Source organism: Sciurus carolinensis, chromosome 14 (genome assembly GCF_902686445.1).
Source record: "Sciurus carolinensis chromosome 14, mSciCar1.2, whole genome shotgun sequence".
In the NCBI taxonomy this organism is placed as follows: domain Eukaryota; kingdom Metazoa; phylum Chordata; class Mammalia; order Rodentia; family Sciuridae; genus Sciurus; species Sciurus carolinensis.
Genome location: NC_062226.1, coordinates 63,965,480 through 63,991,757, shown reverse-complemented (window position 1 = coordinate 63,991,757; position 26,278 = coordinate 63,965,480). Strand labels below are relative to the sequence as shown.

Genomic DNA, 26,278 nt, shown 5'->3' with positions numbered 1-26,278 from the left:
AACTAAACAGACACTTCTCAAGAGAAGAAATACAGTCAACAAATATGTGAAAAAATGTTCAACATCTCAAGCAATTAGTGAAATGCAAATGAAAACTACACTGAGATTTCACAACATTCCAGTCAGAATGGTAATTATCAAGAATACAAGTAACAATAAATGTTGGTGAGGATGTGGGAAAAAAGTACATTTATACATTGCTGGTGGGACTTCAAATTGCTACAACCACTCTGGAAAGCTGTATGGAGATTCCTCAAAAAACTAGGAATGGAACTACCATTTGACCCAGTTATCTGACTCTGGCGTATACCCAAAGGACTTAAAATTAGCATACTACAATGACACAGCCACATCAATATTTATAGCAGTTCAATTCTCAATAGCTAAGGTATGGAACCAACCTAGGTGCCCTTCAATAGATGAATGGATTTGACCTGGGTTGTGGCTCAGTGGTAGAGCACTTGCCTGGCATGCATGAGGCACTGGGTTCCATTCTCAGCACCACATTGAAAAACAAAAACAAAAACAAAATAAAGGTATTGTGTCCATCTACTACTTAAAAAATATTTTTAAAAACCAGATTAATGAATTTTAAAAAGTGGTATACATACACAATGGAATATTACTCAGCCATAAAGAATGAAATTATGACATTTGCCTGTAAATGGATGGATCTGGAGACTACTATGCTAAATAAGTGAAATAAGCCAATCCACAAAAACCAAAGGACAAATGTTCTCTCTGAAATGTGGATGCTAACTCAGAAGAAGGGGCAGCAGGAGGGAAAAAACAGAAGTTCACTGGATGAAAAAGGGGAAAGAAAGGGAGTGGGATTAGAAATAGGAAAACAGTGGAATGAATCTGACATAACTTTCCTATGTACATATATGAATACACCACAGTGAATCTCCACAACATGTTCATCTACTGGCTGGGATCCTAATAAGATATATTCCATGTTTGTATAAATATATCAAAACAGATTGTACTATTTAAAAATAATAAAAATTTAAAAAAATATTCCCTACATAATACATTATAACTACTCACATTTTATGAAGCATAAGTAACCTAGAGATGACTTAAAGTACATGGAGAATGTGTATATTTTATATACAAATACTATACCATTTTATATAAGGTATTTGAGCATCCACGGAATTTGGTATCCACTGGGAAGAGTTGTGGAAAGTCCTAGAACTGCACCCCCACAGATAATGTAGGAATGATAGTACTTCAGTCAAAACAACATATCACAACAGATTGAATGCAGAAGAAAATATGGGAATCTACCTCTTTTCTATTAAACCAAACATTAAAGAGATTTGCAAAAATGTAAAAGAATTCTTCACAATTTTGGGGGGAGAAAAATCATATTAAACATGTATATTTTTTAAAAAGTGAGATTCTAAAACTTTACTACTGTTTGAACTATGTGGAGAATTGTAATGCAAATTTCCACGAAATCAATCAAGGGAATTTGCTTAGAAATTAGAAAAAATTTCCCAAAGCATGAAAACATCAGATGTATACATCAGAAGTATGACTCCAGAGTGAGGGTGTAGCTTAATAGTAGAGAACTTGTCTAGCATGTGCAAGGGCCCTTAAATCTGGATCTGACACCAGAACATCTTCTTGCTAAATTATATTCCTGTTGACCGACTTCTCCCCAGCTCCTTATTCTCCCCAGTCCCTAATAATTGCTATTCTCTCAACTTCTATGAGATCAACATTTTTAGATTCCACTTGTGAGATCATGCAGTGTTTATCTTTCTGGACTTTACTTATTTCCTTCCCTTAACATAACATCCTCCAGTTCCAAGTTGCAATGACAGGATTTCAGGCTTTTTTTTTTTTAATGGCTGAATAGTATCCTGTTGTGTATATTTACCGTATTTTCTTGATTCTTTTTGTACCAAGGGTTGAACCCAAGGGCGCTTAATCTCCGAGCCACATCTTCACCTCTTTTTTTGGGGGATGGGGAATCTCTAAGTTGCTTAGGGCCTTGCTAAGTTGTTGAGGCTGACTTTGAACTTCATTTCTCCTTCTGCAGCCTCTTTAGCTGCTGTGCCTTGCTGTACCACATTTTCTTTATTCTGCTGTGGATGTGCTGTACCACATCCTGACTATTGTGCATAGTCCTGCAAGAAACATGGGAGGGTAGTTGTCTTTTCAACATGTTGATTTCCTTTCCTTTGAGTATATTCCTAGAGTGAGATTGTTGGATCACACAGTAGTTCCACTTTTAGCTTTTTTTTTTTTTTTGAGGAAACGTCATACTATTTTCCATAATGGCTGTACTATTTTACATTTCCCCTCAAAAGTGTGAAAAAGTGTTCCCCTTTCCCCACATCCCTACTAGCTTTTAAATTTTTTTTTTTTTTTTTTGGTAACAGGCATTCTAACTGGGATGAGGCACTAACTATCTCACTGTGGTTCTGATTTGCATTTCTCTATTGATTAATGATATTGAGCACTTTTCATTTATCTGTTGGCCAATTGCATTTGTCTTTTGAAAAATGTCTATTTAGATTTTTAACCAATTTTTAAAAACTGGGTTATTTGTTTTGCTACTGAGTTCAGTTCCTTATATAGTACAGATATTAAATTCTGGTGTTACAACAGCACAGTAAAGTGAATTAACAATAATGCATTATCTACCTCAAAAGAAAGGATTTTTTTTTTTTTTTTTTTTTTTTGTGGTGCTGGGGATTGAACCCAGGGCCTTGTGCTTGTGAGGCAAGCACTCTACCAACTAAGCTATCTCCCCAACCCAAAAGAAAGGATTTTTGAATGTACTCATTGTAAGGCAATAAAACTTTAATATAGGGGCTGGAGATATAGCTCAGTTGGTAGAGTGCCTGCCTCACAAGCACAAGGCCCTGGGTTCAATCCCCAGCACCGGAAAAAAAAAAAAAAAAAAACAAACTTTAATATAAAGGATATGTTAATTATTCTCAGTTGATCACTACCCAGTATATTCATGAATCAAAACATCATAAAAGTATACAAATATCATCTCCCATGAGAAATAAAGCACAAGAAAGTTGCTGGCAGCTTAACTGATCGAGACAAAGTTTATATGCTAAGAAAAGCAAATGATTACAAGAGAAAATTGGCTAAAGCAAACTTTATATTCCAGGTTTCATGAAGTGGTCCCTGCTGTTCCACATGAAGCCTTGGGCAGAGACCCCAAAGCATTAGAGAATTCCTTAGATCATCAGTTCCTCAAGGAAGCTGTAGGGTTAAGTTGTGAGGGCTCAGGTGCTTGGGTCACTGCAGGTTTGATGTTTACAACCAACTCCCAATATCAACTGGAGAACATCTCTTTTCTTTCTTTAAATATAATGTAATCTCTTTTTGTTTTTACTGTTTTTTCTCAACTGGTACTAAATTTGCTTAAATTGAAGTCTGACAGAATTATAATTCCTAAAATGGTAGATGGTGAATCTATATCCTCCCCCCCGCTGTACTGGGGATTGAACCTAGGGGTGCTCTGCCACTAGGCTACATCCTCAGTCCTTTTATTTTTTGGGACAGGGTTTCATTAATTTGCCAAGGCTGGCTTTAAACCTGCAATCCTCCTGCCTCAGCCTCCCAAGTCACTGGGATTACAGACATGGGTCACCACACCCAGCTTCTATATGGTTTTAATAAAAATTTTTATGGTTATTAGATAATTTCATTAGATCCTCAGAATTAGATCCATGTAAGTATTATACTTTGAACTAAATTTCTTACTATTACACATAACTGAATTTTTTATGATCAGGGAGAGACATGTAAATCAATAAAATTATTTATATGTACTATTAACTGTTAAATTAACTGTTACAGCACTATAAAATCAACTTAGCATTTATCTCAATAAATTTTGGTTTAAAAAACAATACAAGAACCCCACCAAAAAAAAAAATCAACTAAATCTATTCATATTTTATAAGTTTAGTGATACATTCATATGTTAATTTTAGGGGGAGATAACTTTTCTCATTGACATTTTTAAAATTTCTAAATTTTATGCAAAGTAAGTTTTCCTTTAAAAATTTCTTTCTCTATCCTTATTCTTAAGTTTTATTTTTTCTTCATCTCTCCACTACCATATATCAAGTCTTCACATCCGACATCCTAATTGGGTTCCCTGTCCCCAGTTAGGTGACTGACAGAACCACCATTTATTATTTACTAGGCACTGAACCAACTATTTTACATAAATTATCCCATTTCAATGTTATTAAGCATTCATTAAAAGTAAATCAGTAAAGGGAGAGACATGTAAATCAGTAAAGACCATTAATCCTCATAGCAACATTGCAAGGTAACTTTATTCCATCTTGTATGTAAATACTACATACAAGATGCTACAATTTTCTTCAGAAATTTTGGTAGCTTTTGTAATTACTTTTGAGTATTTTTTAGTCCTTTGTCATTCACTCTATTTTTCAATCATTTCCCTTTGGCACTCCTAACCTATAGTATTCCATTCAATCTCAATGATTTGTGCATCTGCTCCTCGAGTTTTTCTGAGACTGTCTTTGCAGGTTCAGTTCTGCACAAACTTTCAGTCCCATTACAAATGCCAACTAACTGTTGAACTCTTGTAGTTCATTCCTCTGATATTTACTTTTAACTTTTAATTTTTTTATTCTTTTTCCTGTTGGGTACAGGAATGGGATCTTACTCATTTATATTGTTCCTTCAGTATCTTCTGCATTATGTAGTTCTCAGTAAATGTGTAGAATGACTTTAAAATTTTGGAAAATACATTCATGTTATTTTAAAAATGATGTTTTACATACATAAAAATATGCCCTGTTGAGTCTCTATATTACTTTTAACTGTAGAGATTGCTCACATTCAGATCTTTTTCTCTAAGTTAAAGAGGACCTTTAAAAACTATGCCATGCCTTGAGCTTCTCTAAGCACCATGACGTGTATAACAAATACCTATTGAATAAATGAGGAAGAATAAATGGATAATTAAAAGTTCTATAGCCACAATAAGGCTTCAGACTCAGATGATGGTAAAATGGCTTCTGGAATGACTTAATGGTAAATTGTTTATCATCTTAAAGTTATAACAGTATAAGTTTGGATAGTTAAAATCCCCATCAAATTTCTTAGCTTACTTTCAGAACTTGCCACCTTCTCAAGCTTTTAATATTAAACTTTTCCAAATTCAGTATTTTATAAGTTAAATGTTTTACTGGAATAAGTAAACATTTTCATTGACCTTAGTGTACATATTATAGTCATCATTACTTTAATCATAAAACTACTAATGTCACTTACTAAATACAAGAGACTTGGAAGGCTTGGAATTGGAACAGGGACCTAAAAAGTCACTTAGAAATATATGAAATGAGAGGAAAGTGAAGAGCTAACACATCATAAGTTGGCATGTTTTAACTTAGTATTTAAAATGGGAGACATTCACATTGGCATAATTCTACACAAAGTGTAGAAACATAGACCTTTAATACTATAAACCCTTTTATGTAGCACTGTGGTGGCTTTTCTTCCTTTATATATATGTCTTTATAGATGACTTTTAATGATACTTAATGGTAACACTGGGCACAAAGAACTGGGATTCTAGGCTTTGTACTCTTGAACTAAGACCCCAGAGCTCCACATGATCTACAAAACTGAAGACAAAAGGAAAAAAATCTGGCTTTTTCAATCTGTACATTCATTAATTTAAATTCCTAGTGAAAAATAGGGACTATTAGTTTTAAGTAAATTAGACCTTAAATAATACAAGAAGCTATCTAGATTTCTCACTCACTTATTCAACAAATATATATATTGAATACCATGCACCAGCTGCTGGGATGATAAAGATGACTGACAAGGTTGTAAAAACAAAACAAAGACAGGTACTAAGTAACCTAAGTAAGTAACCTGAGTACTAAGTAAGCAAACAAATAATTATATTACAGTGGTGAAGAAGTGCTATGTCCTCCTCACAATCGGTGACTACAACATCATATTGCTGGCTGGATGTGGCAAGGAGAGTTATGACATATAGTGAGTAATTATAATGAAACATTAAATTCAAGAGGACATTGGGTGAAGACCTTGATGTGTCTCAAAGTGCCCTGAACAAGTGGGGAGAGTAGACTAAAATGAAGGCAGGAACAGACTGAAGAGCTTTTAAAACCTTAAGTGGAGGCTTTACTCTTAAAGGTTCACAAGCTCACACAGAGCTTTGAAGACTTCATTAGGATTTTGAATTTAGGAGTTAGAACAGAATTAGTGGTTACTTAGTTTAGGTCCTTCACTGGGATTAAAGTTAGGTCATGAGCAATTCAGCAAATTAATTTCTGGAAGTGGTTTAGAGAATCCTTTTGAGACCAAAGGTGAACAGCTCTAGGTTACATTGTTTTTAAAAGCTGAGTATACATTTACATTGAGCACCCCTATGTCCTACACAACGCACTTTAACTATCACTCACCCCTGAAATCCAAGCGTCTTTTAAACTAACCAGGGAAAATCTGGGCTTTGGGAGAGACTAGAGTAGAGCATAGATGTAACTGGCAAAAGTATGGTCTTAGAGCACAAATATACATTTAAATATACATTTTTTGAGAGCTTGCAGCAACTTTTCAGGAATACTCCCACTGCCCTCTCACTTTGATAATATCATTTTAACGTAGTTTCAAAGGAAATCTTTAGGTCTACTCTTCCTAATATCTTCAGCTTCAAATTATAACTCCTTGAGATGAGGTTTAACAATATGAATAAAATGTACATACAATTGGTGTCTCAAATAAGGTAATAGTTATAAAATCCAATAAATATAAAAGCTACCTTTTATTTAAAATGAGGCAGGTTTTGAAATGCTACAAAGTCAAATCCTGAGAATCAGATGAACCCCCCAAATTTGCTTTACAACAGAATATAAGTAATTGCTCTGTAATGGAATAAAAACAAATGGAAAGAGCACAGGTGTCCATATACACTTTTTATTCTAAACTAAAAAAATTCATTTTCTTATATATCATTTTAGAAAATCAGTCACTATGAACCAATACTTCAACTTAATATTAAACATCTAGGGTAAGCAAGGAGAAGGGCACATAAGACCTCCCTGTACTATCTTTACAACTTCCTGTGAACCTAAACTAATTTTAAGAGCTTTAAGAAATGTATTTGGGGTATATAAACAGACCAAGTATACTGGTCTGAAAAAAAATTCACTTATTTTGGCCAATGTGAAAATTTGGTGGTGAATTTCTAAGAGAAATCTAAAACCATAAATCTAGAATGAAAAAAAGAAATTTTTAACAAAAGTAACATAGAACTGTGGGGAAAGGATTTATAGCATGAGGTTCAAGGAATGGCTCTACCACAGATTAACTGGGTAACCTTGGTTGTATCACTGAACTCCTCAAGAATACTGTGAAAGTAACAAAAGAGATATATGCAAGTAAACTTTGGAAAGTGTAAGGCCTTGTGCAAACACTAGTTATTAGTAATACAAATTTCCCAGCCTTAATTCCTTTTTTTAAAGGACTATTTTCATTTGTATCATGTATTCTTTTAATGGAACAAGAACACACTTTAAAAATAGTATTCAAACAAAGAAATACAGCAACTCAGTTTATTACATGCAGATTCTTCTGCATCGTTGCTAACAGTTCACTGGTCCAAAATTACTAAAATACTTAAAAAACTATACATTATGTAAACAAAACATAAATAAGACAGCATAGTTCTTTGTACATATATTTAGTACAGGTTGTTAGGGATTTAGGAATATGTACAATTTTACACCATTGACTGCATTTTCACAATGCATAAATATATATATATATTTCTTTTTACAGAAACAAAAATAAGATTTCACTAATGACACAGAATGCTATAGCATAGACACGCTGCAATAGTCCAAATTCAAGAAACATGTCAATGTAACTGTGCAAAAGGCTAGCTTACTCTAAACTAGTCAAACTTGACTTTGTTCAAATTATGTGATACAGACAGGTAAATCTTGACCATGTATTTTAAACAAAGAACCTTTGAAAACATCCTCACACCAATGAGTGAAATGGAACACACTTTTCCCTCCCCAAGAAAGTCTTGTTGCAAGCTAATGAAAAGGTACATTAAAACACACACACACACACACACACACACACATACACACACACACACACACACACACACCTATGTATAGTATGTTTTCAACAGTATAATAAACAGTTAAAATTTTTATGGGAGTTAAAACAATGCCCCATTAGTTAAAAACTGGCTCGTTTAGTTTAAATTCAAGATGCAGCTGTGTCAGGCTTCTCTAAACCAGATGACTGAAAAGCAGGGAAGACAGAAGCTGGATTTCGACTGGCAGATACAACAATTTGAGAAAGAGATGGAGAGAGGGAAGAAACCTTAGATGCTGGAGTATTTATGGTATTCAAAATGGCTCCTTCTGGGCTAACCAACAATTTTTTGACAGATGTGTCCAAATGAAATACTGAAGTGCTACTTGGCAGTGGAGGATTACTGGAAGAAATGGCAGAAACCAAAGATGTCTTAGCCAAATGTGAAGCTGGCGGAGACTTAATTACTGAAGTCAATGACACTGTTGGTGCAGGAAGTGGAACAGAAATTTTAGCAGTTGTGTTTATGATTTGTGATGTTGTATGAATTGTGGGTAGGCAACTTACGTTCCCGAGAGAATTTACAATCTTTGTAGAGCTTCTTAGAGAATGTTTTACAGGTTGCCCACTTAAAGAATTGTTTGATGCTAGTGTGATCTTCTGCACAGCATTATCTATGGGTGTAGGTTGGATGCCTTGGCCACTATTAAGAACTAAGGGAGGCCCATATTTTGGGTTAGTAGATATAAGGAGAACATGGCTGCCAGCTCCAAGACCTTGTGGTGGAACAATAAACCGGGCTCCATTAATCATGATCTGAGTGCCAGGTGCCAAAGGTGTACTGGTGTTAATGACTATTTTTTGCTGAATACAAGGTTCACCAATTGGACCCCCTACTGGACTAGTTACATTTGATGTTGCTGTAGCAGTGTGAATGGCAGAGCCACCTGGAACAGAACTGTAACTGGGAGTTGATTTTACTAAAGCAGGGGACATTTGCTGGTTTGGAAGAGAAGCAAAATTGGAAATACTAATTATTTTACTTGGACTTGGTGAAACAGATGACAATTCAGCTTGAGGTTTATTTGTGTTTACATTTGTTGGCACTGTAGTTGAAATCCCTGGCGACTGAAACTGAAGGGAAGTTCGAGATTGTCTTTTAGAAAGAGATACAGAACGTGTGGATCCTGGTACTGTTGCTGAATGTGGAACTGTATTGATTATTTTGGGGGATGCAGTCACAGGTGTAGGCAAGGCAACAGTAATAGGGATTTGCAAAGCTGATGTCAAACATTTAGGAGACACTGTTGGTTGTGTAGTTGAAATCAGAACAGATGATGCAAGATGTCCTGTTTTCACAGTTGATATAGCCACAGTGTTTCCTAGATTTGATGTGCCAAATCTATTTGACAAGATAGGCATACTTCTTGAGGAGGTATCATTTCCACTGACTAAAACAGGAGGCCGTGTCCCAACTGAACCAGAGGATGAGGTCACTGAAAGAGAACCCAAAGATACATTTGCTCCTGTTACTGAAAACATGTTTATTGTTTTTGCTGCAGAAACCACTGATTCATTAACAGGAGTAATAGTTTGACTCACAAAATTTGAGCTTACTGGAACTGAATTACCACTTGATGACAATGGCAAAACATAGCCCTTGCTACTTTTGTCTTCTCCTTTTGGGGTTACATTTTGCAATATATTAATTGATGGCATAGCTGGCACTGTGCCTGAAGGATTTACAATTGCTTGACCTATGTTTAGTCCAATTTTCACATCTTTTATCTGAGACACAGTTGGTGAAGCATTTATTTTTATTGGTGCTCCCACTGTAGATGGAATTAGTACTATTTGGGGTTGCTCTGGAGTCTTTACAAATGTCTTATTCAAGGTGGGAGGTAGCGTTTGTTTTAATGATTCTCCAACAATAGCTGGGGTTGAAGTGCCACTAGGAACTGGAGCGTTAATAAAAACTAATTTCTGGGTAGAAACACCTGTAGATGTCTGTGCAGGTGTCACATTAATTGCAGTTCCACTGCCAGAAGGAAGAATAGATGGGGCTGATACTAGCATAAGTTTTTGAACTGGAGTAGCACTGATGACATCTCCATTTGTTGCTGTTGTTGCTTCTGATCTTGTAACAGGGTAACTTTTTGTGATACAATCTACTTGTTGCTGTTTAGTTGGAGTATGAATAACATTTGTATTGGTTTGTCCAAAGTTTCCCGTTGATATGCTAATTACACTTACTGAACTAGTTGTTGTTGATGGTAGTAGAGTGCTGGAAGAAACAGAGGACTTCAAGGGGGAAGAGGGCATATGTGAAGTTTTCTCTCTCATGTGGCCTATGTTACCACTGCTGGAGGGTTGGCCTAAGGTAAGTTTGAGATTTTTACCTATGGGTGAATTAAAGCCACATGGAATGGAAACAGAAGTTGGTGTTTGGCTGAAAGGTGGGAGACTAGATGTAGTAGTCATTCCAGCTACTTGTGAAAAAGCAGAGGAGGATGAAGTTATTGATTTTGGCACCAGAAATGCCTGAAATTGAGGAGCAAAAGTGAAAACTGAACTTGAAGATAAACTGTTGGGTGAATTTTGATCTGGATTGGTCTGTACTTTTACAACTCCAGTGTTCCCACCTCGTGTCCTAACAAGAATTGACTGTGAGTCTCTTATACACACAGTTTTCAGTTCTTGCTTTGCTTCAGAAGAATCAGCAATTTGTTGTGCAGAAGGGTTGAGGGAACTACCAGGATCTGTAGATACACTTAGTGTTGTTGGTGATAAGAGAGGCTGAACTGTTACTGTTGAGGAAATGGTGGGCGAAGCAACAGGCTGAGGGAATGTGGCTGTTAAAACTGCATTTTTGACTTTTCCTGCCTCACTCTGGCTAGTCTTAACTGGTGGTGTTAATAAATTACTTACAGAGGTTACAGGTGACAAAGGCTGTGGTCTAGCACTACTCACATTTGATAAAGGTGTAATTGTCTTGTTGAAAATAGGTAGTTGGGCAGAAACAGTTGTTGAGTTGACAAGAACTGATGATAAAGAAGAGTTTATACTTGCTGTTTGTGGTAAAGATGAATAATGTTGTTCTGAACCTTTTTGTTGAAGTGGTGGTTTATCTTTTGCAACTGCTTTTCCTTCCTTGTGCTGAATCACAAAATTCTTAGGCAAAATAAGAACCTGCTGCATAAGTTTTTCTCCTGTTACAGGATCCACCATAGGTTGCACCTGAATCTTCACAGAGCTATTGTGAACATCTATTGGCAACCACTGAGTACAGGGCACTTTGTATACCATCTGTAAAGGACTTTTTGTACTGTTGAGGCAGGTCAATGCTGGCTTTACTGGGCTTGCTTCTGGAGGAGATATAACTGGTTTTTCCACAGCAGGAGCACTTTTAACTGTGGAAGGGGGCAGCTGATTTGTTAAGGTCACTTTGTTCCCAATATTCTTTGCAAGCAAGGCCTGAATAGGTTTGGTCCCTTTCTGGAGAGTAGACATTGGTACTGAATCCACTGAGGCAAACGACTCTGGAAATGGTAGCTCTGTATTCCTTGATTCATTCGAACAGTCAATCTGCATATCACTTTCTAAATTCTCAACAATTGTTTCATTTGTGCTTAACTTTGCTTTCTTTCTTGGGGAAAGCTCTTTTGTGCTATCATCCAGATAACTAGTTTGTTTGGACTGTCGTTTAAGTGTTTTAGGCAGTGTCTTCAGTACCTCTTTTGAAGGCAATTCCTTTTTCAACAGCTTGCTTCTAGCCATAGGAAAATCTACTTCTGACAATTTCATATCATCTGAAAAATTATAAAAACAAAGTAATTTGTTTATAGAAAGTAGCAGCTGAACAGCAACAGCACCAATTATGAAGATGAAAGTCAATCTTTGAGCTGGAAATTTATTAACTCTACTAAGGCTGGGGTAGTAGCTCAGTGGTAGAGCACATGCCTAGCATGTGAAAGACACTGGATTTGGTCCTCAGCAACACATAAAAAAAATAAATAAAGTACAGGTATTGTGTCCATCTACAATTAACTAAAAGAAAAAGAAAAGAAATCTGTAGGATGGTTCTAATGCTTCAGCACCACTGATAGAGATAAAAGGCAAGGGGACCTCTGACATGGTAATACTGATATCATAACTATGCCCAAGAACTACCTGTTACTGAGAAAATTACTTTTGGTCTAATTCTTTAATTCTGCTGCAAACATAAGTAAAAAAGGAAAATTTTCATCTTTTAAAGAGATATTCAAGACAACAATTAGAGCTCAGAGTTCAACATGGAAAGGAATCTAGTCTACTAGTTCTCTTCCTCTACACAGAAAAACCTAGATAACAAAGATAGTTTTCTACTATGTTGTTTATTAAAACAGGTTAATACATTTCTAACCACAAACTTTCATATTAATCTTTTATAGAATTAAAGAAAATCACTAAACTAGATTTAGAGTTGAAATGAAACACATTTAATCTGATCCAGTCACCCGTCCTTATTAGAATGATGTGTTTACTCTGGTCTCATTAGCCTTGGTCATTCCTCATTAAAAACAAAACAAAACAAAACAAAAAACTTCATAATATTAGGAACTTGCCAAATTCCATTTAAAGCAAACTTCAGAAATGCAGTTTCAAAAATAGTAGTAATAAAAAATAAGAGAATGAGAGAAATAGAGCAAGCAATCATGAAATTCATCTGGAAGAGTAAGAAACCCAGAATAGCTAAAGCAATCCTTAGCAGGAAGAATGAAACAGGGGGTATCGCAATACCAGAACTTCAACTCTACTACAAAGCAATAGTAACAAAAACAGCATGGTATTGGCACGAAAATAGACAGGTAGATCAATGGTACAGAATAGAGGACACAGACACAAACCCAAATAAATACAATTTTCTCATAGTAGACAAAGGTGCCAAAAATATGCAATGGAGAAAAGTTAGCCTCTTCAACAAATGGTGCTGGGAAAACTGGAAATCCATATGCAACAGAATGAAACTAAACCACCATCTATCACCCTGCACAAAAATCAACTCACAATGAATCAAGGACCTTGAAATCAGACCAGAGACCCTGCATCGTATAGAAGAAAAAGTAGGTCCAAATCTTCAACTTGTTGGTTTAGGATCAGACTTCCTTAACAGGACCACCATAGCACAAGAAATTAAAGCAAGAATCAATAATTTGGATGGATTCAAACTAAATAGCTTTCTCTCAGCAAAGGAAACTATCAGCAATGTGAAGAGAGAGCCCACAGAGTGGGAGAATATCTTTGCCACTCATACTTCAGATACAGCACTAATTTCCAGAATATATAAAGAACTTAAAAAACTCTACACCAAGAATACAAATAACCCAATCAACAAATGGGCTAAGGATATGAACAGCCACTTCACAGAAGAAGATCTACAAGCAATCAACAAACATATGAAAAAATATTCACCATCTTTAGTAATAAGAGAAATGCAAATCAAAACTACCCTAAGATTCCATCTCACCCCAATTAGAATGGTGATTATCAAGAATACAAGCAACAATAGGTGCTGGAGAGGATGTGGGGAAAAAGGTACACTCATACATTGCTGGTGGGGCTGCAAATTAGTGCAGCCACTCTAGAAAGCAGTGTGGAGATTCCTTAGAAAACTTGGAATGGAACCACCATTTGACCCAGCTATCCCACTCCTCGGCCTATACCCAAAGGACTTAAAATCAGCATATTACAGAGATACAGCCACATCAATGTTCATAGCTGCTCAGTTCACAATAGCCAGATTGTGGAACCAACCTAGATGTCCTTCAACTGATGAATGGATAAAGAAACTGTGGTATATATACACAATGGAATATTACTCAGCTATAAAGAATAATAAAATTATGGCATCTGCAGGCAAATGGATGAAATTGGAGAATATCATGCTAAGTGAGATAAGCCAATCTCAAAAATCCAAAAGATGAATGATCTTACTGATAAGCAGATGATGACACATAATGGGGGGTGGGAGGGAGGCAAGAATGGAAGAAGGAGGGACTGTATAGAGGGAAAAGAGGGGTGGGAGGGGTGGGGGGAGGAAAAAATAACAGAATGAATCAAACCTCATTACCCTATGTGAATGTATGATTACGCAAATGGTATGCTGTTACTCCATGTACAAACAGAAACAACACGTATCCCATTTGTTTACAATAAAAATAAATTTAAAAAAAAAAGAGAATGAAAGAATTTCAAAGAGAATGCAGATTAAGGATGTGTGGTCTACAATAGCAATGATATGCCTATATTTGGAGTCAGGAATTGGCTCCAGAAACATCTAGAAATGTAATAATTACTCCCAAGAAATTTCTTGTAAAGACCTGGATAGTACTTCTTCAAAACATTCCAGATTTCCCCAAATGATATACAATGGCCAGATTATCTTTTCCTTTAACAACAAACATAGAAACTTTTCTTTGTGCACTTAATGTTGGTTTTGGAAAGTTTTAATGCATACCTGAAATAAAGTTATCTTTTTCCAGGATATCTAGAGGCTCTGTTGAGTCAATAGGTTTACTGATTTCTACTTTAGGAGATTCTTTACCAAGATCTCCTTCACATTCTTCAGTAGTCCACAGTTCTCTAGTAAATTTATCATGATCAGGTTGTCTTCTGAAATCATCATAGTCTTTCTTTAGGCGGCTCCTTAAATACAATATCCAAAACAATGAATACATACATATTCAACTCTTGGAAGCTGAACTAACTTTGTAATTTTTAATGCACTATAGCTATACATAATAGGTTCATTTTGACATATTCATAAATACATATAAAATAGTTTTCTCCATTTTAGCCCCTAGTACAATCTCCTTTCCTTCCCTCCTTCCTCCCAGATTCCTCCCTCTACTTTATTGGTCTTCCTTCTTTTTATTTATTTTTTAATTGGTGCATTATAGTTATGTATAAAACTTGAATGCACTGTGATATATTCAAACATGCACATAAGTTAGACACCTTTATTCCCCAGTGCTTCCCCTTTGCCTCCCCTCCTCCCTCACCTTTAGTTCCCTACTTCTATTCTGCTGCCCTCTCTTTTATTTTCATGAGATCCTCTTTTTTATTTCTTTTTTTCTCTCTAGTTTCCACATATGAGAAGTAACATTCAAAAAATATGGAATGCTTCATAGATTTGCCAGTCATACTGCAGGGGCCATACTAATCTGCTTTGTATTGTTCCAATTTTAGTATATGTGGTGCTAACGCAAACATGCTAAACTAACTTATAACATTTTAAGCTATGTATTGAAATATTTTTAGTTGTCACTAAAAATTATGCTTTAATCTTAAGTATAGCTAAGATGCTTAGTTCAGTTATGCCAAAAATAAATTGCTCAAGAAGATGAAACTTGGGATATAAGAATAAGAAATTTAAAAGGTAATATGTGCAAATTTCTGAATAACATTTGAATAAACCACCTTGTTTGTCTTTGTAAAGGCTGCTGTCAGGCTTATTAAATGAAAGAAAGCTATTTTTTTCCTAGATGAATTGGAAAATGGATTTGAGACAGTCTTAAAATTACTAATTGTACTATAGATTAAGATTATTTTAAAGAAGTTAAGAAATTCTAAGCAACAAAATTGATTATTGTGACTATTATACAGATTGTAATAAACAAATACATCATTAATACTGGAAATAATAGGTGTCTGTGACTTACTAGAATTACTCCATTAAGCTTAGAGGAGCAAAACTTAAAAGTAATATAACTTTCACAGAAATCTTAGCTACGATTCTGAGAAACTATGGAGAGAGAGAAACATTTTCGAATGATTACGTGGTATTTTAGAGATTCTTTATTATTCTCCTTTTGCTTTCAACCAAATTTTCTACGTTACCCTCAATTTCTATGTTTAAAAAAATAAAAAAAAAATCTGAGTCACGTATAGTGGCATATGCCTGTAATCCCAGCTACCTGAGATTCTGAGGCAGGAGGTTCACAAAGGCCAGTTTAGGCAATTTAGCAAGACTCTGTCTCAAAAAGAGTTGGGAATGGAGCTCACTGGGAGACTATTGGGTTTGACTACCTATACTGCAGGAGGAGTTGGGGGAAAGAAATCTGAACATATGTTCTCCAATTTATTTTTGCTACAAATTTTTCTTTGTGCATGTTAAAGTTTAAGTACTACTTCTATCACTTACTAGTTCTAAGACTGGGAAAATTCCTTAATCTAGGGCATCCCTTTATTAATTGTATAGTGGTGATGATAACAGTACTTACCCTCACAGTATATGTGGCACATGAATATTAGTTAAATTGATTTAGATTTTGAATTATTGCTTAAGGATTTTATGGGGCTGAGAGATACTAGAATGGGTTACCAAAATATAACAACAAAATCAATTTCCCTTTCAATACAAAAGATTGGAATGGAGAAATATCTACGTAGGGGGTAATATGAAGTGCTTTCCTTCTTTCTTTTGATCTCAGCTAATGACTACTCCTTATTTCATGGAAAATGAAAGTAAGTGAAAAATTTTACTTGCTCACATCTTATCTGCAACATACCTTAATTTGTACTCATATTCCATCTCCCTATCTAAGTGAATACCTCTGATTATATGTTAACACATCCTTTCTTCTCTATTCAAGGATCACTCTACTTAATGTACCTTCCTTCCTTCACCGAGTTGATTTTTTGTCTCTATTAGATCATTCCTATCAATAACAAAACATTATTTCTCCATTAATAAAACTTAACAAAAACCAAAATACTCCTCTCTTAATCCAAATTTGTCCTTCCAGTTACTGCCCTATTTCTCTATTCCTCTTCACAGCAAAATACCATCTATGAGGACTCTTTAATTCTTTTGCGCTTATTCTCTTGAATAAACTCTTAAGATTTTAATCCATGTTTCAATAATGAATTCCTTTTTGTGTGTGTGTGTTAGAGACTGAACTCAGGGCTTTGCAAATGCTAAGAAAGTGCTCTCCCACTAAGCTATATTCCCAGTCCTTCAATAATGAACTCTTATTCTTTATCTTCTACAACACATCATGAGCAGTCCTTTTTGAAACATTTTCTTTACTTGGTTTCTAGGACACCTTTCTTCCTTGGTTATCCTCCTATCTTGCTAAGTACTACTTCAGAGTCTCTTCTGAGACATTCCTACTCTTATATCTCACCTCTAAATGTTGGAATGTCCAGTGTTCACATGACTTCTACCAGTCTCTAGGTTTTAAATATAATCAGTACATGGATAACTCCCAAATTTACACCACCAGTCTGGCTGACTCCCTTGAAATCAGATTCATACATTGAACTACCTACTTAATACCAACAATTAGATATTTAGAAAGTATATCAAACTCAATGTGTTAAAAATCCAAACTACTCAATCCCCATTATTCCCAAATCTGTTGCTCTGTCATTCTCTCCTTAATAGCAAATCCATAATGCCAACTGTTTAGAGTGAAAATGTTGGGCACACTGATTTTATTTTTCACCTCTTATACCCCATATTCAAACTTTCAGCAAATTCCTACTTTCAAAATACATACAGGATCCAGCCACTCATTGGTATCTGCACTGCACTATCATTTTTCTTCTGGATAGGAAGTGCCTTGCACACAGTGGGCACCAAAATTATCTGCTGAATTACGTATGAATGGAAAACTACTAAGTGATTCCAGGAAATCTTCCCAGAAATCATAAATTAAAAGTCCTAAAACAGATTATAAAGCTTTAATTACCTGTTCCTTTGAAAAGCCTTCATTAACTTTGGTTCCCATGGCAGCAATTCATTTAAAAGACGTATCAATGTGCTATGTAATTCTTTTACAGCTTGCCTCCGTTGATACCATTTGCCCTAAAAACACAAAAATTTATAGTAAATTCCTTAGATTTAGTCTGAAAGTCAATGTCAAGCTCTATCTTCTGAGTAAAAAATAAAACAAAATGCCAAGAGTTCATCAAAAAATCATTTTTTCTCAAATTGCAGAAAGGGGGAAATATCCTACAATAAATCTTATTTATTATATTTAATGATTTTCATTTCTACAGGTGAAACCTGAAACCCATTTCATCCAACCAGGATACAAAAATTTTTTTAAAAATTTTAATTGTGTCAGTTGTAAACATTTTACTAAATCATTTACTAAACTGGTAAAGACCCTGGGTTTAATCCCAGTGCCACAAAACAAAACAAAAATTGTAAAAGATGCAGAATGTACATAAATTCATTATATAAATAAAAGATATGATTCATCTAATAAAGTTTTTGTAATTTTTCCAAAGAGTAAGGAAAAAAGTAAGAAAAGTTAGGTTGGTTATTATATTTAAAAGCTGTCTTCTTCATAAATTTCTTAGGAAAATTTACAATTACTTTAAGAGACTAGTATAAAAAGCAAACATAAGAGTCAACTGTTTTCAATATCACAATGCTACACTAAGAATTAATAATCACTGACACCCAGTCATTTGCAAAATATTATCCTAGGTATTTTATGTATCTACCTATACATAGGGGGGGAGGGAAGAAGGAGTGGAACAGAGAGTGAAAGAGACAAGAGACATTGACTCTAGCATTTGGTGTGTATATTGTTATATTCACTTTAAAAATGATGAAAGTGAGGCTGAGAGAGATCAAATGACTTGTGTAGGGTCCTATGACTTGAACCTGTAGCTGCTGGATTCTTAAGTCCAAGCTCTTAGAACTTTATTACTACCTCTTAAAAAACTGCATCACATAAATTCAATCTGATGTAGGTTATAAAAAGATTTGGTGAGATATACCTCACCAGTATATGAAAAATGAATTGAATGCCATAGAAACAAATTTATAGCAGTTAAGTCAACCTCTGCTTCTCTACAAGGTTAGTGCAGAGCTATCATCATCATCATCATCACCATCATTTACTGTAACATAATCGTACAGTAAATTTTTCTATAATAGCTTTGAAAGATAATCCACATACCATACAATTCACATGTTTTATTTCTAACAAGACACACAATTATATGTTATGGATCACATATGGATAACAGGCATAAAATTAGACTTTATCCTATAAGGAACTGTTACAGTGAGTCAATTGGCACATATACAGAAGAGTAAGAAAAATTCTATCTAGAGCAAAATGCATACTCTAAATGTGTGCATGAATTTGTTTTACATATATAAAACCTTCGATACTTCAGTCACAGAAAATTTCATCATATATAAGCCCAAGTGTTTAGTAGCACAGCTTCTCCAAAAAAAATTCTGTGCTTTAAACTAACAGAATTTTTATACATATAAACAAACATAAACAGCCATATTCCTTTTCTGTTTTTGGTAGTGGGGATTGAACCCAGGGGTACTTTACCACTGAACTACATCCTCAGTTCTTTCTATTTTTTGAGACAGGGTCTTGCTATGCAGTGTAGGGCCTTGCTAAATTGCTGGGGAGAATTACTTATTAAAAGGATAATAAGATATGGAATATATGTGCATGTGTGCATAATGAATATGAAATCTACTCTTATTATTTCTTGTCTTCTAACTATTAGCATGATAACTTATAATATTAAAAAAATTTCAAGGAAAGTAATTTCCATTTCATATAATATACTAAGCAAAATAGACCTCTTTCTTGTTAAATGTGTTCTAAATGTACACACTAACCCTAAGTTAACAAAGGGTCATACCTTAAAAATTTGTTTTTCTCAAAGAAATTTTATGAGATTATATAAAGAGCTTATTCTAATCCATAAAAGCCAAACTATTAAATTGATACACAATAAAACTGAGCAAGAAATAACCTTTATTAAGGGAGAACATAATGCAATTGAGGAAGACAAAAAGGCAGACAGATGACAGCCATCCTAAATTCAGTAAGTAAGATTTTTCCCTTTAATAAGGCATATAACCTTTTCTACTCCTCAACTATTATTTGGCTCAAAAAATTAACTGGTAAGAGAAAAAAGAAGAAAGGTACAAAGGTAGGGAGACTATCCTCTGTGGTAAAATTAATTGGAAAAAAAAAAAAGAGACTAAGGAGGAAGGAAAAAAAAAAAAAAAAAAAAGACCAGGAAGCAACAAATATGCTGAATTCTTTTTTTTTTTTTTTTTTTTTTTTTTTTTGGGTGCTGGGGATCGAACCCAGGGCCTTGTGCTTACAAGGCAAGCACTCTACTGACTGAGCTATCTCCCCAGCCCCTAAATTCTTTACTGAGGGTTATGAGGAGGAAAAGAGTTGCAGAATTAACCTGGGCTGTATGGTTACTATCTGGATTAGCATGGTGGTGGTGGGGTAGGGGATGCAGAAGACTTTAGTTAGGTCTGGGTAGATGAGGAATAGGAAGGGTAGACTATTTGTAGCTGGACAATGTTATCTCAAGACATATGCCAGAGGTAGCTGTGTTTCTGCTAAATTACAAAATTAATTTTTGCAGAAAAGAGTTTAAAAAATAATCAAGATTTCACATTTTGGTTAATTTTTAATTAACCAAACATCTAGAAAATGTTACTGAACCAGCAGACTATATTACATGCAAGGAGGCATTTTTAAATCCTAATTCGAGAATATAGTTTTATCTTTCACATAACTGTCTGATCCACCTGTTTTGAAATGTCTATGGCCTAACTTTACATGTTTTCTGGTTCTTCCCTCTCTTTATTTTATGTTATCCTCTATTCAAGGTAGTGATGATATGGTATCATTTATAATCTGAAAATGTATATTTATCATTCTGTATTTGGAAAAATGAACCAAAAAGTTTATTATTTCTATAACACAAATTATAGAAAGTAAAAATCGATAAAGATAAATGTTTTGCCCAGAAGATACATAAAAAGAATATTATGACCTCAACAAGGGCACCCTGGGCCTGCCATGGGTATGTGAGTCCATATTTTTATTTTGATTTAAAGGGTGCATATGCTTAAAAATGTTGAGAATCACTGCTCTGAGACTAGTATTTAAGGCAAGGTGCTTTAACTACTGATAGTAAAAGGGAAACTCACACTGCTTGTTTCATGTATCATCTTCTTTGGTCAAAACATGATGCTTATAACCCAAATGGAATTAAAATGATGACACTGTCCCTTTCTACTAAGTTGTGATCTCAGAGTTTCATAGTATACAATGGAACTAAAGTAAAGAGAAGAAAAGTTGTGAATTTTAAAAACAAATTAGAGTTGGTAACTATCTGCCTTATTGTGGGTTTAATACAAATATCTACTTAAAACCAAACAAATATTTATTGAACTTTAAAGCAGGTCATTACCTAAAGTGACTGATCAACTTTACTTACATACACAGATATGGGGAAAACCAAGAATAACCATTGTATTTTTTCTTAGATGAATTCATTAGAAGTTAAAGGGGAACTCAGAGGGCATAATTTTCTAAAAGAAAACTGTCTAAAGTCACAAAGGGAAGTACTCATGGACAGAAATAGACTTTAGACCAGAATTCTACACCTTCTGATTGGTAAAATTCACTCTCCCTCTAATATACAATGTTGTTGCTCTTGAACCCCACAAAGACAATTCTTAAAGAAGAAATATATTATTGTGTAAGTATCTATATTTACTTACGGATATCTTTCTAATGCAAGAATCAAAATCTCTAAAATTTATTTTATTTAAAAATTACAATAGTAATTAAAACTGTAGTGACCTAAAGTTTAAAAGTGAATTAAAACAAAAGGAAACAGCAAGCTCCATCTTCAAATACAAAGGATACTGATATAAAAAACATAAAAGACATAATAAAAGAAAGACTTTTACAAAATTTATCTACAATAATTAATACAGAATTAAAGATAAAGATGGTAGATAATTCGTAAAAATCATTTGCAAAGCAGTGCTATAAATAAATTTAATAAAATATATTTAATAATTTTTATGCATATAATTTTAGTCCTGACTTTACAAACAGGTATATGAATATGGGGACAAATCAACTATCTTTAGATTTTTTCACCATTTTCAGGGATAAAAATATCTTCCTAAGATAATTTCAATGCATTATGTGAACCTGATAGTTATTAAACAAACATTTATCAAAGGTCACTTTAAAGAAAAGTTGTACTTTTATCAATCTACTAAAAAGTTCATTGAAGTATGGATTTTAAATATGTACCATGGAACCAAAAGCATCCAATATATTCTAAATTTGAAGCTTACCTTTCATTGCTTTCTCATCCAATGTCCATAGCAGCTGCAGATTGCCAGCTCCCTTTCCATTAGATGCCCCAACTAAGCCACGGAGGTTTTATAACCCCATGGGGATTACTACAAAAAGGAGCTGATCTATGATCACAAGATTAAGTCTTTTATTATATTATGCAGTTTTGTAAGTTTTGGAGTATGATAAACTAATAAGAAGTTATAAGGGAAAAAAACTTACAAAACTACACAATATTGTAAAATGAAAAACTTCATCTTGATAAGTGTGAAATGAGTGTGGGGGGAACTTACCTTGTAACTAAAGAACAACTCCATTCTGCTGCAGTAATCTGGGATGGGTATGACAGCACCAGCAAAATGCTGGTGAGGGTGTTGCAAAGAGAGAGAGAGCTGGCAACCTACTGATGCTGGGGACATTGGACACCTAAAAGGAAGAAAAAGAGGAAAATAAATAAATTCTAGACTTATTAAGTGTCTCATCAGCACAGGTATATTTTGTACATTAATAAATTTAGATGCTTTGTTTGTTAAACTTGTGTCATTTGCTTAAAAAACCATCTAGTTACTTATACAAATTTTCTTGATGTTATAGTTAAATAAAATAGTTCTCAACAGTTATTTGACAAAATTAAAATCATACATATATAAATACACAAAAAATACTTTTTTAAATTGAGAAGGTATTAATGTGGATATGGTAAATATATTTTATTAAAAAGAACATTATGATGTACATTATATCATTTTAACAATTTGGAAAAAATAAAAATAACAGTATACAAATATGACATATATTATAAAAATATAAATGTTACTTTCCTATGTTTTTGTTTACAGATGTTAGGGCACAAAAAGATGGATCACAAAACAAATTATTTTTTATAAATAGGCTTGCTTCTTGTCACAGACATAAATCCTGTGGTGAGAAGGGATTAAATATCAATATATTATGCTTTTCAAATAAAATACAAATAGCTTTTAGGAAAGTTAAGATGATCCCTACACAATATCTCATTTAAAATCACTAATAACATCCAAAGGCAACTTGTAAATAATTTAAATTCGTGTACAAAAAAATAATACAAATAGAATTAAGTATTTTAATAAACTCTTTGACACTGTCAGTTTAAATAATATTAAATGGAAAGTAATACTATATTTAATAAGTATCACCTTTTCTTTTAAAATTTCTTACCTAGAGAATTTACTACCACATTCACATACTTCTTCATATTCACAGTTTAGGAGATAAAACATCGCATTAATCTTGTTGGTATATAGTCCCTTGAAAAAGTGCTAGTTTTGACAGTATACTGAAATATTTGTATTTAATATAGAAAAAGTTAAAAAGCATTTTAACACTTCCAGAGGTTCTAACATGTACTACAATAAGCTAGTATTTTTTCTTGAGCTATCCTCACCAATTTTCACATGATTAGTAGGAAAATATCTGCATTTTATTCTATAAGCATCTCAATGAATACACTAAATAGCATGTACAATTTTTCCATTATATTTCTTAAACTGGATAATATGTACAATATTTCCATTATATTTCTTTTTTAAAAAATTGTTTTAGTTGTCAATGGGACATTTATTTATTTATTTATATATGGTGCCGAGAATCGAACCCAGGGTCTCACATATGTTAGGCAAGCACTCTACCACTGAACTACAATCCCAGCCCCATTATATTTCTTAATTAGCATTGAAATAGAATGTATGAAGGCACACAACTAGCATTATAATGATAACACTGCAAGTTTCCCTGTCTTCTGGCTTTGTGTGTGATGAAAAAAACTGGGTAACATCACATTCCTAGTGAGGTAATTCACTATTATTGGAGAAGAAAATCTAACAATACTCATTTAACACGATGAACTATCATTTTCATTTATAAAGAAGAAAGAAGCCTGGGCTGGAAATTAACCACAAATTTGTTTGATCTTTTTCAGTAAACTGATAATATAGTAAAAAAGTTGATGGATTTTATCAAACCCATACATGTTATTAGCAAGGTGGATTCTCAAGCAACTCTCAATCAACTCACTAAATCGCTAAGTAAAGTTATGCTTATTTGGACAGAAAATTCCACATAAGTGAAATGTGGATTTTTGCTGTACTGGGAATTAAGCCTAGGAGCCGTCCGCATTCTAGGCAAGTACTCTACCACTAAGATACACCCCCCCAACCATTTTCATTTTATTTTGAGAGAGCGTCTCCCGAAGTTGCCAAGGTTGGCCTCAAACTTATGACTCTCTGGCCTCAGTCCTCCCAGGAGCTGTGACTGCACATGTACACCACAAGGCCCAACTGGCCTGAATGATATTATAAGCAGGGTCAGTGTCTTACTTAGTTTTACTTTCTTATACTCTATCACAATGTCTACCACAATAAGTATTCAACTACATAAATAAATTCCTTAGATACCTGAGGTTTGCTTCTTAGATACAAAAGATTTTTAAATGATCAAAGTGTTCCTAAAACATATTATGTTTTTCAGATTTCCTGGCAACACAACGCATATAATTTAACTCTTGATGGACTTGTGTCATCATTATGAACAAGTTATGTTTTACAACAGTGACTGTTAGGCACTGTTAAGGTTTCTAGTGCTATTACCCTTATTCCTATATTAAATTAGACTTCTAAGATCTGTTTTTGTAGTTTTTTTAAAGTCCTTAAAAAACTATCAGTGTTTCATGTTATCTATAAATCTGTTTTAAGTATTGCTTGTCCTAATTAAAAGCAGCTGCTACTACTTGTTAGAATCACAACTACATTAAAAGAAACTGGTTCCATGGAAGCCATTTTCTATTTTAAGGTATTAGAACATCTACATGTGGACACCACACTCAATTTAGAATCCTTTTGTTTCTTTGCTGGATTCTGGGTTAATTTTGCTTCAGTATTATAATGTATCAGCAGTTTTTCTTTTTCTAAAAAGTCTGATAAAATGGTAGGAAAATTTTGTTAGTGTTAACTCCTCTCAGTTTTTTTTTTTATATTATTTCCCAATTCATAAAAGGTTTTTCCATGAATTTTCTCATCATTTATAATAAAAATGTCAGAATGATGTGAAGTTCATTTTCTGGCCTTACACTCCCATTGATTTAAGTTAAAACTTTCAGAAGAGTGAGGTAATAAAGCAACTGTTAGAATTAAAATTTATTAGAACTTTGAAAAATAAATAACATTTAAGATGTTATTTATATTTTAATAAGTGTGTGTGACTAGTAATTCAGATAGGGTTAATGAAAGTTTTAAGAGCCACATTATAAAGCTCTATCCTACAAAAGTATCTGCCACCTGGATCAATTCTTCTCAAACCTTTTTCAAGCTGGGAATATATAGCATTTAGTCTCTGCCTGAAGTAATATCACACAATCTCCTTTCCTTATAACTGGAAGTTTCTTTGGAGGAAAAAAAAAAAGGTTTCTGAATGTCATTTTCATGATAATTTTCCTGCTAAGTTTTTTTCCTCTCTCTTTTTATTGGTTCTTTTTAGTTACACCTAACATTAGGATTCATTTAAACATAATTATAAAAGCATGCAATATAATTTGTTCTACTTCCCCTTTTCTTCCCTGTTCCCTTCCTTTTACTCTACTGATCTTTCTATTTACTTAGGTTTTTTTTTTTTTTTTTAATAGTGTCTTGTGGATATACATGATGGTTAGATTCACTGTGGTATATTCATATATGTACATAGGAAAGTTAGGTCAGATTCATTCCACTATCTTTCCCTATCCCATTCTTCTTTGCTTCCCTTCATTCCCCTTTGTCTAATCCACTGATCTTTCTGCTGTTTTTTTTAACCCCACGGTTCCCTCATTTTGGTTTAGCTTCTACGAATCAGAGAAAACATTCACCTTTGAGATTCTGGGACTGGTTTATTTCTTTTAGCATTAGAGTCTCCAGTTCCATCCATTTAAACTATGGCAAATTGCAGTATGTAGTAACAATGGTCTCTATTAACAAGGGTTAAAATCTGGCATTTAATTGAACAGGGTA

At 33.9% G+C, this 26,278-nt stretch overlaps 1 protein-coding gene and 1 non-coding gene across 4 annotated transcripts in view; both read right to left on the bottom strand.

Moving 5' to 3' along the window:
• Window positions 1–6,955: 6,955 nt before the first annotated feature.
• Window positions 6,956–26,278, bottom strand: part of Kiaa2026 (KIAA2026 ortholog) — an 88,370-nt gene continuing 69,047 nt past the window's right edge. For all 3 annotated transcript variants that reach the window (XM_047523980.1, XM_047523981.1, XM_047523982.1), the window contains 3 exons: window positions 17,841–17,956; window positions 14,603–14,790; window positions 6,956–11,915 (listed from right to left, as the gene is read on the bottom strand). In XM_047523980.1, the coding sequence (XP_047379936.1) occupies window positions 8,275–11,915; window positions 14,603–14,790; window positions 17,841–17,956 (3,945 nt within the window). In that variant the 3' untranslated portion in view covers window positions 6,956–8,274. The remainder of the gene's footprint in view (window positions 11,916–14,602; window positions 14,791–17,840; window positions 17,957–26,278) is intronic.
• LOC124965095 (U6 spliceosomal RNA) lies at window positions 15,254–15,357 on the bottom strand. The gene has a single exon (XR_007105100.1). It is a non-coding gene; the product is annotated as a U6 spliceosomal RNA (small nuclear RNA).